We start from the raw sequence: 14,982 nt of genomic DNA, 5'->3' as shown, positions 1-14,982 counted from the left end.
TATATATAATCAAAAAATGTTGATTCTTCTATCTCAGGGAAGGAAAAAGCCAGTATGAAAGAGCTTTTGGAGTCTCTTCAAAGGACTTGTTCGAAGCTATTTACAGGTAATGTGCCTATCAGATTTTGAATCATGCAACTATCTCCTACTTCCATGCAGAATATTGTCCTTCAAATAAAGCTATTGTGTCAAACTCAGACTGCATTCAGTTGCTCAACTTTTCAAGGTTCTATGAATGTGGTTTTGTGATGTTTTCTTATGTAAATTTACCATTTGCATTTTAAAGCGCCAAATGTCTTTATTATACTTATTTGGGGAATGTTTTATTAGCACAAGTAAGTGAAGCATTTTGAATCTCAAAGTGCAGACTTGGACTCACTGTAACTTGTTGAGGCAATTTGTCCCAATAGAGGTAACGTGTCAATTCACAATCAACAGTCAATAAATTTTAGGTCACAAAGGAGTTTATTTACTAAAGCTGGAGAGTACAAAATTAGATGCATTTCTGCATAGAAACCAATCAGCTTCCAGGTTTTATTGCCAAAGCTTAACTGAACAAGCTGAGGTTAGAAGCTGATTGGCTACCATGCAAAGCTGCACTAGATTCTGAGTGAACCAGTTTTAGTAAATCTACCCCATAGCGTCCAATGGCAGTGAAATTGAACCTGTACAGCTTTACTGTGATGTTGCAGCCCCAGATCTGTTATATAGCCTAGGGCATCTGTTTCCCAATCTTTGTCCTATTGGTATTTATTGAGTGGCCATTTGGGACTCCTTTAAATAGCATTGTTTTTTCTATTGGTGCTTAAAGTATAACTGAAGGCAAAACATTTTATTTCTTTTTTAGTTTTTGATCGAGTCTGAGAAGGATTACAGTATATCTGTCATTTTTAATGCTATCTTTGCCCCTCTCTGTTCTGTCCACCATTATCAACAAAATTGAATGTATAAGAACATATAAATGTTCGGTGTTCCCCAGAAAAGGAATAGTGGCAATATCTTCCAATAGGGACACCAGTTCTGGTGACCCTGGTTACAACCAGGGAGTTCCTCATATTAGAGGGATTTTTTCTCACTACCTGTTTTGGTTATGGAACAGGAAGTGAAGGGAAATCTCCCCAGTGGGACACATAACAAAAATAAACCTTACAGGGGTTACAACCTTCCCTTACTCTATCCAAAATGTGGAAAAAGGTTTGCCTTTAATTCTACTTTAAGTCAGTGAAGAAAAAAATATTCTTTAGACTGGCTTACTTTTTTGTCTGTGCTCTGCATCTCTTTACTCTTTTTTTTTTATATTTTTATTCCTTTGATCTTTTATAATGTATCATCTTGAAAACATTTTTTTTTAAGGGAACTGTAACGAACACAAATGATAAAGCACTGATTTGCAAGGGGACTGTCAAAGCAGTGATCTCCAGCAGTGCTGTGTAATTTGTCTCCAGTTTGCTCAACTCCTAATGCATGTCTGTATTCTTTGAATCTCCACACTCCCTGAATATTATGTGTGGCCCTTAGGTGATTTCAGATGCTGCACATGAGGCCCCCTATATCAAGAAAGTTGACTACCACTGACCTAGGGGGTCAGTACAGTACAGTAGCTGCCATTGGAAGTATTAAGCCAGCCATAGATGGTTCGAATTCCGGCCAATTCACTGGCTGAGATTCAAACCATCTATGGACAGGCTGATTGTACCCAAGTCAATTGTTGCACGACTTGGGTACAACCAGTATGTCAGATTTTTACATGCTATAGCTGCTAGCAATAATCACTGGGCTCTCCCAGCGGGACAGCTCCCCCTGCCAGGAGAACATAATAGCTTGGTGGGAGGGATTCCCCCATCAACACTGTGTTGATGGGGGAATTGAGCAATATTTTTTCTTGCAACCCGTGGTTGCAGGAAAGAAAATCACATATCACATCTGTTTGATTGTTTCTTGTGAACGAATCTTACCAACCACTCCAAGATTTTTTACATCAGCTTATAAAAAGCATTCCACAGAAATCTAATATGGTTTTTGTAGATGTAGGAGAGGTTAGTTGTTTTGATATCTTTTGGCAATTCTGATGGTGAAATCTTTACACTCAACTTTTGGGTTGCACAGTTTAGAGTTAATAAGATATCCTTTCTTGAGGGTAGAAAAATTCAGTAAATTGTTTATCACAGAATTCAGCTCCTAGTGGGCTCTAAAGTCAAGTGTAAATAATTGTCCTCCTATAGTCACTAATCATGAAGCTCCAGATGACCCTTAGGCTGACCCTTATCCTTGTCTCACCTGAGCCCTAAAATTTAACCAATTATCCCTTAACAATCATATTCCCCTCTAACATTTAACTCTTAATCTAAACCTGAAAATTGTATTGCAATATTCACCTAAAATCAAGAGATTTTCCTCACAGAATTTTACACATCATCACCAGCGTCATTCAACCCATGGCCTCTGAGCCCTGGACCTTCTTCAACCTGTTACTGAACTATGAAATGGGAAATAGCACAAATTGCTATCTGCTTTCTCTTCCTATCAGTAAATGAACTGTCTGGCTTCTTGTTCTGTCTTTTCCTCCTACACCTCAGTTCTATTATACAAGTACTGAAATTAGGCTAATTAGAGGTCAGGTTCAGGTACTTACACTGCTTGCATTTAAAAAAAATATTTTTTATGATGTATTAATTATTTAATAGTTTCATAATTTTTTTTTATCTGCTAGAGTTCAGCTATAGTATGAATTTGACTCCAACTTTAACCGAATCCTGAAAATTAACACTTTGACTCTAAAACCTAACCTAAAACTAAGCTCATTAAAACCTATGCCTAAGCCTAACCCCAGGATTAAACTAACTCCTTACTCCTTCTAGTAACAAATATATACCTGTAAATCCATTCTTATCTTGACCTGCCTAAATCTTAATGATAATCTTCACTAGGAACTGCAGTGATCCACAGGGTTGTTGGTCCTGAAATGGATTTGAAAGAGGTTACATATCTGATGGGTATACAGAGTTTCTCCATCAACTAGTTGACCAGGGTTGACTCTTTGTATATGGTCATATTTGTTTAGTGATAGACTAACCCAGGTTTATGGGTAGGAACAGTGTAGTAGAGGACAAGATGTAGAGATTGATGTAAACACATAAAGCATGTATATGTATTGGAACAATATTGTATTGATTGATTAAAGAGTAGATCTTTTATATTTGAAATAAAGAATAAAGACCAATTTAGTTTTTACTATAGATAAAACATGGAAGTGAAATTTAAAGCATAAGTTCACTATTTGGACAAACATAATAAATGCACATGTTATTGCAGGTACAAAAATGTGCATTTGTTATTTTTGTCCAAAGGAGCCTGTAAACCATTGCACCAGCGATCAGTAGATCACTGAAGCCATGCAGGTCTCCTGCAGACCTGTCAGAATATCTTCTTGCTGTACGGGATGTACGGTCAAGCAGATATTCTGACAGGAATTCTGACAGTGCCATGGTAGTTAATTGAAAACTACAAGCCGACAGCCACTAAGGCTATTGGGACTTGTAGGCACTCATTCACAGAACTCTGTGAATGAGTGATGCGGCCGTACTATCTGTCAGAGGGAGGGGGGAGGGGCGGCAGGCACAGCTGTGGCTATGGGAGCATGTTACATGTTCCACCCTAAAAACTAGTGGAATGTGTAACATGTTCCAAAGGTGAAGTTATCCTTTAAAGTATTATTAGTATTATTAAAATTATATTACAAAAGATCCATTTAGTTTCATTTAGTTTGCATCAGGATCCAGACTTCAAAAAGGGGGGATGCTGAGAGTAACAAAGATCCCACTTACCAGTCCGTCAAAGGGCCAAATAATGTTCATGCTATAAATGCATGAGTAAACCACAGGTTAGCTTTACAACAAACGTTTAGCCAGGCTATGGGCATTCAACTATTATATTCTTAATAAGAAGTGACCTTGGCATTTGCAGGCACTCTGGAGAAATTCATCCCCAAGGGAAGCACTGGAGTCTTCCAAATCAAGTCGTTCAGCTTACCCTTTTTGCTCCTCCCTCCCAGAGCACCTGCTTTGCATTTTAAATTAGAGGTTAGAAGGCTGAAAGGCCTTCATTCAAGTTAATTCTAAGAGGGGAGAACTGAGTGAGGCAAGCCATTAAGAGAGGAACTTCAGTGCTTCTGTTGTGAACTTGCAGCTACAGAGGTCAGTGAGAACTTGTTTGAAAGCTCATTTACTCCTTGTTAAGAGTATGTTCATTTTAAACTGGTCATATGATGACAACAACTGTATAATCAGTTGTTACCTTCAGTGAAACTGCATTTTAAATATAACCTAGATATATAAATATCTGAAGTTATATGCACAGTCCTGCCTTCTACTGGTTACTGAGCTTGCCTGTTGATTAATGATACCACCCATCCCATTATGTCTCTGAAAAGCAGGTCGAAGAATCGGAAGGGGTTGGGGCCAAACACTTTTACAGGAAAATGCATATAAATGTTGCTGTCTATGTTTTTGATTCCCTTGTTATTTTAATACACAGTTTTAATCAATACTAAAGGCATGTCTGTATATGCATTTTTCATCATATTAGAATCTAAATTACCCTGTATAATGTGCAAAAAATGCAAAAGGTTAAAATTAAAAAAAAATGTATCTCCTATTGAAATGTCTTCAAGTTTTGTTTTTCAGTAAAGAAATAGAAAGGATATTGATAAAATATTTGCAAAATGCAGTAATCCATAGCAACTAAAACAGCCAAGTAGAAACTATCTTTCAGTGACCTGGCTACAATTAGCTTAGCCCTATTTGTGGGCCATTATACTTGGCATGCTAATGGAAGCAGCTTTCTGTGACTTTTCTGCTGGAATAAATGTATGCTTTAATTTATTATCAATTAGGTCAGAAGAGGAGATGTTGACTTTCATGCATCATATGGACTCCATATGGAAATTATATGGGATGGATGTGATACATGCGTTTGACCTTTCTGAGTTCCATACTGTTTGTGATGTTGGAGGTAACATTAATATTTTGATTTATAATTGTTAATGTGGTGATTCTGCAACTCAAATAAGCAAAAAAAGAGCCATGGTTAAAGTAGTTTGAGCTAAGTCTATCAAATGCAGACTACAAGACACATGACAGCAGTCAGCCTTACTACCCTGGAATTTGCTTATTTTTTTTTCTTCATTAAACTGACATTTAACTTAACTACTTAAGTAGCAGCCTGTAATACTACTTCATTACAAGGCCATCTTTCAGTTTCCAGTGCTATGATAGTTTGACAATTACTCAGTTATGCAACAATGTAACCCAAATTAATTTCATATCATTTTTTGAGACTAGAGCTTTTTTTGGGTGGTATTTAACAACTCCCATTTTTTTTTTTTTTTTTACTGAGAAGGAAAAGTAAGAAAAATGAAAAGTTTTCCTTAGCTTTAGTTATAAAACATATCACATAAAATGCCAGAATGGTCCAAAAAAATCCCAAAATGACTAATTTATGAAAGTAGACACCACAAGGTGATCTAATTTTTGCCAATTTGGACATGAAGAAACATGCTGCCATTTAGAGGGTTAAAAAAACATGGAGCTTGGTAGTGGTGTCATACACAGAGGGAGAAGAAGGAGAAAGAGTTAATGTACAGGTCACATACAACGGGAGGATGAAGATGTGCAGGTGTCACATCAGCCATCAGGCTCAGAGGTCATTAGCTATAGCAGTAGAAAAGTTCACACGGCAACCAGCCAGAGAATTACACAAGCAGGTCCCCTGGCAGGTGATGCAGGCTGACCTGAGGAGTCTAAGCACTAACCAGTCTTCACCAGAGATACTGATGGTGGAGATGGATTTTGCATGCTAGTGCCAGGTCACAGTCCTCACATTGCTTCTCAACAGGTGGAGAGGGTGGGAGTGCTTTCCTAAAAAAAGGTTTTTGTGAAAAGGTTTGAAACAGGGTGAATCTTCATACTGTCAGGAAGTTTTAAGTGAAGAGTGACTGGATTAATTTGAGCTGAAACCTGGAAATGTCCCACAAACCTTTGGCCCAGCTTAGCAGATGAAACATGTACCTTCAAATGTTTGGTAGATAACAAAACTTTGTCACTCACATGAAAGGTAGGAAGCAGGGGTGGACTGACAACTCATGGGGCCCCTGAGCAATAGGAAATAATGGGACCCCCTATGTCTCCGCTAACACTCAAGCCACATCAACACAATGTCCCACCTACATATTGCAACTCAGCTGCATAGGGGATATTTAAATATCTACCACAGCATAGCCTGCAAGGAAGTTCCTGGCTTCTTTCTGTAGAAGCTGCTGGGCACTTCCAGGTTTAAAGATGGCTTTGGCATAGCAGTCATCATTATGATGCAACCAGGGGCAATTTATGAAAGCAGTGGGCCTGTGTGCAAGAACATAATTTACACCCTGACAGCACAGAAAGAGGTGCGGTGTGCACAAAAATAGATGTGGTTTTCAGGAAGGGAGGAAGAGAGGGTGAGCGAGGGAGGGAGTGGGTGAGAGAGGGAGAGAGAGAGGGAGCGAGAGGGAAGGTTAAAGAGAGGAACAGAGAGAGAAAGAGGGAGGGTGAGAGGTGAGAAAGAGAGGGTGAGAGAGAGGGTGAGACTCAGTGGTAAAGGAGTCAGTGTCTATATGAGCTACTTCCTGGATCGGGGGCTTCTCCACCTGCCCTGTTCTCCTCACCATCACTGACAGTCCCAACTCCTTATCTACTCCCATCTCAGACTCCCCGTTCTGAGCCACATTCCTGTCTGAATAATGTGTCCTGCTTTCAGGTGGACACATTATTCAGACAGATGTAAAGATACTGCCATTATGTGAAATGTGCGGAGCCTTTCATGGAGCCCCTACTGACCTCAGGCCCTCAGGCAGTGCCTTAGTAACCGAATGGTCAGTCCGCCCCTGGTAGGAAGTTATCTGTGATGTCTGTCAGCAGCCCCCTTGTAACATTCTTGTGCCTCCTTCAAAGTCTCCATTATTTTCTCTTGTAAAGAAATCCATTGGTAACAGCAGGGATTGGACTTGACATTGGGAGATAGGAATATGATGCATACTAGCACATTATGACATTACCTTGCAGGGGATTTTTTTTTTAGGTGCAGTTTACTACTGCTTTAAGTAAAAAGGACTTTGAGAAGTGAAGCTATCTTTAAAATTGTTATAAGCAAATTCTACTGTGGGAGGATAGTCCACCCAATCATTCTGAAGATAACTGGCAAAACATTGAAGATACTGCTCCAGAGTTTAATTGTTTCACTCAGTCTTGACCATTAGAGGATGAATAGCAGAGAGCAAATTTTAACACCTAATGCTGAGCAATATCTTTTACAAAATTTCAAAGTAAACTGTACTCTTCCATCAGACAATACATCATCAGTTATTCCATGTAGTTCAAAGACTTCTTAAACCATCAGTTCTGCAGTTTGTTAAGCAATAGTTAACCCCTTAACTAGTATGAAATTAGTCTTCTTAGTAAAACGGTTGACAACTACCAAGATAGTGCTCATCTCTTTTGAGGGAGGTAGATTTACTACAAAGTCTATAGAAATTGATGTAGTGTCAAACACTAGAGTATCATACATTCAGAGATGCTTTGCTGGAGATGCTCAAACAACATCGGTAAGGCACCAATTTTACTATTCCTTGTCCCTCTTGACATCTCTCGGCAGAACAAATTCATTCTATGTTTTTTATGATCAGTGAGAACAGTTAAAGGATGATTATCCCCTTCCAGCAGATGCCTCGATTTGGAAAACTTTCTTTAATTGCCAGCAACTTTTTGTTCTCCATGCCATAATTCCTTTCAGTTGAAGACATTAGACAGGAGAAATGAACATGGAAAAGGGATAGCTCCCACAGCAGAATCTGAAGCAGCCACTTCCACGATAAAAAGCTGTTCAGGATCAAGATATACAAATAGTGCAGAAGTGAAAAGAGTCTTTAGTTTATTAAAGACAGCCTGTGCCTTAGGTGAACACAAAAAAGAGGTCCCTTTCCTTGTCAGCTGCATAATTGGTGCTATTGCCTTAGAGAAGTTCCTTATGCATCTTCTGTAGAAGTTAGCAAACCCAACTGTAGCAATTGTACGTACAGAGATGGATGTGAACCTTCATTTTGCCAAAGGCCCTCCATCTTGTATCATTTCTACTCCAAATCAGCTTCCCCCCTCCCTCTCTGTTGAGTGACACGTGGTCCCTGTGTGCTGGGTTTAGAAGTGCACAGGCAATCAGGCACAGCGGGACAGCTTCATGGCTTTTTCTTCCACACTTTTCCCTTCCACATAACTTTCTATTACTGTGCTTTGATACAGCACTTTGGGAACATCCAACTTCTTTTGCAATTACCTTTTGAGGCTTTCCCTCCTTATGGGGGCTGTCAATAATGGTTTTCTGCACAACTGTCAGGTCAGCAGTCTTTCCCATGATTGTGATTCTTACTGAACCAGACTGAGAGACCATTTAAAGGCTCAGGTGCTGTGGCTTAATTAGCTGATTAGAGTGGGACACTTTGAGCCGAGCATATTGCACCTTTTCACAATATTCTAATTTTCTGAGATTGTGGATTTGGGGTTTTCATGAGCTGTAAGCCATAATCATCACAATTATGACAACTCACAGCTTGAACTATCTTGCTTTGCATGTAATAAGTCTATCTCATATATTAGATTCACGTTTTAAGTTGCATTACTGAAATAAATTAACTTTTGCACGATATTCTAATTTTTCGAGTTTCACCTGTATGTGTGTATATATATATATATATATATATATATATAGTGCACAATATATATATAAAGTGCTATTCGTGCAAACCGTGCAATGTGCAATCAATAAAGGTTCATAAGCTCCATATGATATCAATGGACGTACCCCTGAAAACACGTTGGGTGGAGCCACATTGCTGATGTCACGCCGTCGTCTCCTGGGCAAGGAGCAGCAGCCATTTTGGTACCTATTTGCTTTTACACATGGAATACTCTTTTATATGTATACTTACCTTTGAAATAATAAATACTACACTATATGAGAATCCTTTGACTCCTGTGGTTGAGCAATCTTAAACAGATTTAAGGAGGCACGCACCACCGGTACTGTGAGGATGCTGGATTAACCCTTAAACTGTCCTAATACCCCTGCACCTAGATGTGACAGATTGTAATCAATGCCTGTATACATCAAAGTTCTGGTGATCCGCACCCATAAGAAGTGGTGGATGATTTTTAAAGACACATGCACCACTGCACTTTTGGCAGAGGATTTTATCGTTTGAAGAAATATTCCTGTTGAATTTCCATTTATTTATATCTTTTGAAAACATATGATTATTATGGACTTTTTATATCCACTTTTTGCACAGATTGCATAATAGCACTTTAATATCAGATTGTGTACGCAATATTAACAATTTTACTTGAATTATCATTTATTTATTTATTGACTGATATCATATGGAGATTATGGACTTTTATTGATTGCACATTGTATGGTTTGCACGAATAGCACATAAATATTGGGCACTTTATATATATATATATATATATATATATATATATATATATATATAACCTACGTGTATGCGCTCGCTTATATTTCTTTAAACATTGTATTTCTTTGACCTTTCTAGCAGCAGGCCAATCCACAACTGTTTTGTTCTTGTCGGGATCCATTCCCCAAAATCACAAGAACTGGATCTGGGTTTGCTCAAGCTCACATTTCTCCAGTTTGATGTAAATTTGATTCTTCCTTAGTCTTTCAAAGACAGAGGAAATGTGCTTGAAATGCTCCTCTAGATTATAAGAATATTATCCAGGTATGCAATAACAAACTGATCCAACAGATTCCACAGGACACCACTGATGAAATGATGAAAAGTTGTGGGAGCATTGCAAAGGTCAAAAGACATGACCAAAGACTTGAAATGTCCATATCTGGTTCGAAAAGCAGTTTTCCATTCAACCCCTAGATGAATGCATACAAGGTTCAATGCCACATAAGTCTAATATGGTAAACACTTTGGCAGAGCAGAGTCTTTGAGTCTGAGTGCATTTAAGTCTCTTTTAACAAAGAACAGTTCTAACCCCCAGGAGACGAGTGTCTGATAAAACCCTTCTTTAAGTTTTTATCAAGGAACCCTCTGAGTGCCTTTATCTCATGTCGAGAATAAAGGTGACCAAAATATATGTCTGCCCCTGCGAGCAGCTCAATAGGACAGTGTATGGGTGATGAGGAGAGAAGATCTGCATTCTTTTGATCACAGACATCCTGGAACTTGTGGTACTGTAAAGGCAGTTTATTATACTTCTGGGTAGTTACCACATCAGCTTGTGATTCCTTGGCCAGTTGAGAACCTGTTGGCAAGGTTCCTGTCAATGGTCAGATGTACAATTTATAGTCTGTGTCCCCCACTCGATGGAGGGATTATGAGGAGAAAACCAAAGAATGCCCATGATGATGGGACATTTGGATGATCTAATCAAATGAAAGCTGAAAGTCTCATGATAGTTGGCCTCAATTTGGAGTTTAAGAGGGACAGTCTCGTGGATCCTGAAGATAAAGGTGACCATCAATAGTCTCCATATCAATAGGCCAGGTTTATTGCCCCTCCCCTCCCCCATCGAAGAGTAGTCTTAAAAAGCTGTCGTACCAAGAACTCCAGAAGAGACATGGATGACATAGAAACTCCTCCCAATATTCCAAATAAGCAAACCCAGCTACTTCCTGAAGAGCCCTGTTTCCCAATTCCAGAGTAGTTACACAAGCTCCTCCACCAGCCTCCAAAGACTTCTCACTCGGATTCAACAAGCATGCAGATACAAAGCAAGAATAAGGGAACCGCTTGTACCTTTATTAAAATCACACCTAATATCGGTAATAAACAGACAGATTTCAGTATCCAGGCCATTCAGCCTGCATGGTGGTGTGTGTATTATACATTGAAAAACTAAACCAACACTGTGAAAAAAGAGAACAAGACCAACAACCTCCTGTTTACAATGGTAATAAGAAACGGGGAGCATAGTACCTTGACTGTCCTATAAAAATTATAAAACGGACCATGTTACAACCAGGAAGAGCAGAAATGTTACAATAAACCAGAAGTGGACCATCATAACAAAGAGTGAGTCAGCAGTTATTTATAAAACAATTAATATGCCACTCGATGTTTAGACCATGATGGGCATAAATCCTTAGATTATAAATCTACTTTGTCTCCAATCTGGATATTTCTCTCTTAGTGAAATTGTCTGGAAACAAATTGACTAATTCGCATACGCATACCACTATTACTTCCCAAACATTCCCAGTGTCTCCTTTCTGTAAGTCTCTGATGTATTCAGATGCATATTCTAATAAAAGTTTCAAGATCGTTGGGACTGTCTTTTATCTGTTCAGCTAACTCTTGGTGGAACTGATTCTTTTGTGTTGCTGGGTTCTAAGTGGTATCTAAAATTCAACGTCAGAATTCAGCCATGTACTAAGTAACACAGCATCTGCCCTGCTACAAACTGTGCAACCTTGATTCAGTAGTGACGCAGCGGTTTGGATCAGAAACTTGATTCATTGAGGCCACAAAAGAATCAAAATTGTTCAGAATTGCACAGTCTTGATCAGCATAAGGGAATGCCCAAGTTTCTTCAGTCAGGAGGTTGATCATAAACAATACCTCCTTTTTCTAAGTAAATACAGCAGGTTGCATCTGGAAATATATGCAACATTGGTTGAAGTGGTTAGATACAGTAGCAGGAACCACTGGCTCCCACTGCTGTCAATCACAGCCAGTGAGGAGGAAGCGGGGGGGTGGGGGGCTGGACTGTGCACTGTGTGTCTTATGGCCACACATGGCGATCTCAGGAGAGAGCATGCAAGGGTACCCCCCACAGCAAATGGCTTGCTATGGGGCACTTGGTAGAGGGGAGGAGCCAGGAATGCTGGCAGGGGACCCAAGAAGAGGAGGATCGGGGCTGTTCTGTGCAAAACCATTACACAGAGAAGGTAAGTATGACATGTTTGTTATTTTAAAGAAAATAAATCTGAACCTTTAGTTACACTTTAAGGAAACCTCTGTAATGACTGCGATAGGGGCACACATGCGTTATTTTCATCTCGGGAATGTAAGTCCAGCAATCATTTCTGCAGAGCATGGATTTCCTCTTGTTGCTCTTTCATCACACTTTGCAGTTCAGATTTTTTTGTTAAGTAACAACTAATTTATGCAGCTTTCTGTCTGAAAGAGACCACAGCAGCTGCTATACCAGCGTCTGTTTTTGGCCAGATCATTCTGTCATAGTCAGGCTAAGATGCCAGTAGCTATAGCTAATGGTCAGCAATGAGTGGTTGCAGGTTGGGGTCAAGTGGTAGCAAAGGTATGGATGGCAACAGGAGTACAAGGAGTAAGATATTGGCTGGAGAAGAACAAAATCTAGCAAAAAGGAAGTTCAGAGACATGGCTTAAATAGGAAGTTCATGGGAAGAAAAAGGAGTTCAAGGTTCACAAAAAACAAGATATAAAGGAAGGTTGTCCGAGAGATCAGGATAGGAGCTGTGTAGCATCTCAGGTGGCACAGTAAAAAGAGTTACCACCACACACAACAGAGTTCCTAGGTTCAGATCCAGATCCTGACAGTAGGATATGGGAGGTGAAGGGTTAACATGCACATACCATCCTGTGACAGGATGCAGATCAGATGTAAAGGAGAGAGGGCTGAAAGAGTAAAAAAAAATATCACAAGATCATAGCCCCTCACCAAGAATCTGCTGCGGCCTGTGACCTGTAACTGATAAAGGATTAATTCATTAGTTCCTCCTTCGACTTCATCAGTTATAAGAGAAAGATACAGGCTCTCCCATGTAAACAGTAATACTGTTTACATTTGTGATTGACCACCACAGCGATTAGAAGGTACAGAGCTGCTTGGATCAGCTCTACACATTGGTTCCAATCACAGCCATTTATAGGTACCCTGGCTGCGCAAGGATTGTTATTGATGTTCTGTTTATAAGTGGCACTGCAAAAATAAACAACAACCATTTGCCAATTATAAATATATGATTGATAAACAAATGATTGCCACTGAGCTATATGCTGGGTGTCCATTGTGACCCTGTGCCTTTAACCACCTCCCGCCCACCATATAGTCCAATAACGGGCGCAAGGTGGTACTCTCGTTCTGATAGGATGTCATATGATGTCCTTCCATTCTCACCGTGCATGCGCGGCTCAGGGAGTGCGCAGCGCGGCGATCGGTGGTGCGCTGTGTCCCTCGGACACAGCGGATCACCGATCCACGGAAAGAGCCGAAGATGTTGGCTCGGTCATGTGATCAGCTGTGTCCAATCACAGCTGATCACATGTAAACAGGGAAATGCCGGTTATCGGCATTTCTCTCCTCTCGAGCTGTCACACTGACAGCTCGAGAGGAGAGGAGAGCCGGTAATCGGCATTCCGCGGAGGGGACAGGTACACTGATCATCAGAGCACTGATGATCAGTGTGCCCTGATGATCAGTGTGGCCCCAGAAGTGCCACCTGCCAGTGTCCATCAGTACCATCTGTCAGTGCTGAATAGTGCCACCTGTCAGTGCCCATCTGAGCTGCCTTTCAGTGTCACCCATCAGTGCCAGTCAGTGCCAGCTATCAATGCCAATCAGTGCCACCTATCAGTGCCAGTCACTGCCGCCTATCAGTGCCAGTCAGTGCCGCCTATCAGTGCGCATCAGTGCAGCCTATCAGTGCCAGTTAGTGCCGCCTAACAGTGCCAGTCAGTGCCACCTAACAGTGCTAGTCAGTGCCGCCTATCAATGCCAGTCAGTGCCGCCTATCAGTGCTGCCTATCAGTGCCATATATCAGTGCTGCCTTTCAGTGCCCATCAGTGATGCCTGTCAATGCCCATCAGTGCCACCTACCAGTGCCTCCTCATCAGTGCCCATCAGTGCCACCTATCAGTGTCCATCAGTGCATCTTATCAGTGGCCATCACTATAGCCTCATTAGCGCACATCAGTGAAGGAGAAAAATCACTTATTAACAAAATTTTATAACAAAAACTAAGAAAAAAACATTTTTTTTTCAAAATTTTCAGTGGTTTTTGGTTTGTTTAAGAAAAAATAAAAAACCCAGAGGTGATTAAATACCACCAAAATAAAGCTCTATCTGTCACAAAAAATGATAAAAATTTCATATGGGTACAGTGTTGCATGACTGCGCAATTGTCATTCAAAGTGTGACAGCGCTGAGAGCTGGAAATTGGCCTGGGCAGGAAGAGGGTATAAGTGCCCTGTAGGCTAGTGGTTAAGAAGGGGTGGGCTCCCTCCAAGATTACCTGCCCTCAGTCGATCCATTATTATGCATGCACTTCTTCTATAGAGGCTCTGAAAATTTATAGAGTTAGGACTGCAGACAATAATGGGGTGCCATGATGTGGCTCTGAAGCTTATGCATGTATTTGCAAATGTGTGCAAACTAAACCTCTGTTTTAATGTGAACTGCTGGCCAGACAGGACAATTTGGTTGGTTGTAGGCTGGTTGGTAAGTTGACCTGGAAATGTTTCTTTGTTGTTTGTCATGCTTCTCCCTTCCGTGTGCTCCTTGCTGCAAAGGCCAGTTATAGTTTGGGGCAGTTGCCATTTGTACATATGATGACGGTGAACCTGTTAAAGAAAATTCAATGTAAAATTACACAAAAGCAGGACAAACGTGTTTTGTTCATTTTGCTGGCTAAATAATCTACTTCAAACTGAATATATCTTGGATATGTAACTTTCATTTAACAACAAAAATTTTGTTTAATAGGATGTTCGGGAGCTTTTGCAAAAATGTTTCTATCTACATATCAAGGGTCTACAGTCACTATAATGGACCTACCAAGAGTGGTGCAAACAGCTAAAAAACATTTCATTACTGATAGCGATCCACGCATTTCTTTCCTTGAAGGTATATTTTATTTTATTCTGTAAAATGATAGCACAT

At 40.1% G+C, this 14,982-nt stretch overlaps 1 protein-coding gene across 2 annotated transcripts in view; it reads left to right on the top strand.

The window, feature by feature from the left end:
• Window positions 1–14,982, top strand: part of ASMT (acetylserotonin O-methyltransferase) — a 91,361-nt gene that overhangs the window by 59,592 nt on the left and 16,787 nt on the right. For both annotated transcript variants that reach the window (XM_089683845.1, XM_089683844.1), the window contains exons 4-6: window positions 38–106; window positions 4,892–5,010; window positions 14,806–14,946. In XM_089683845.1, coding sequence (XP_089539971.1) covers window positions 38–106; window positions 4,892–5,010; window positions 14,806–14,946 — 329 coding nt within the window. The remainder of the gene's footprint in view (window positions 1–37; window positions 107–4,891; window positions 5,011–14,805; window positions 14,947–14,982) is intronic.

This window comes from Staurois parvus, unplaced genomic scaffold, assembly GCF_062004578.1.
Source record: "Staurois parvus isolate SC_StPar_1 unplaced genomic scaffold, SC_StPar_1.0 ptg000324l, whole genome shotgun sequence".
Lineage (NCBI taxonomy): Eukaryota > Metazoa > Chordata > Amphibia > Anura > Ranidae > Staurois > Staurois parvus.
The sequence above is the reverse complement of the archived record's forward strand: the minus strand, read 5'-3'. Positions and strand labels throughout refer to the sequence as shown.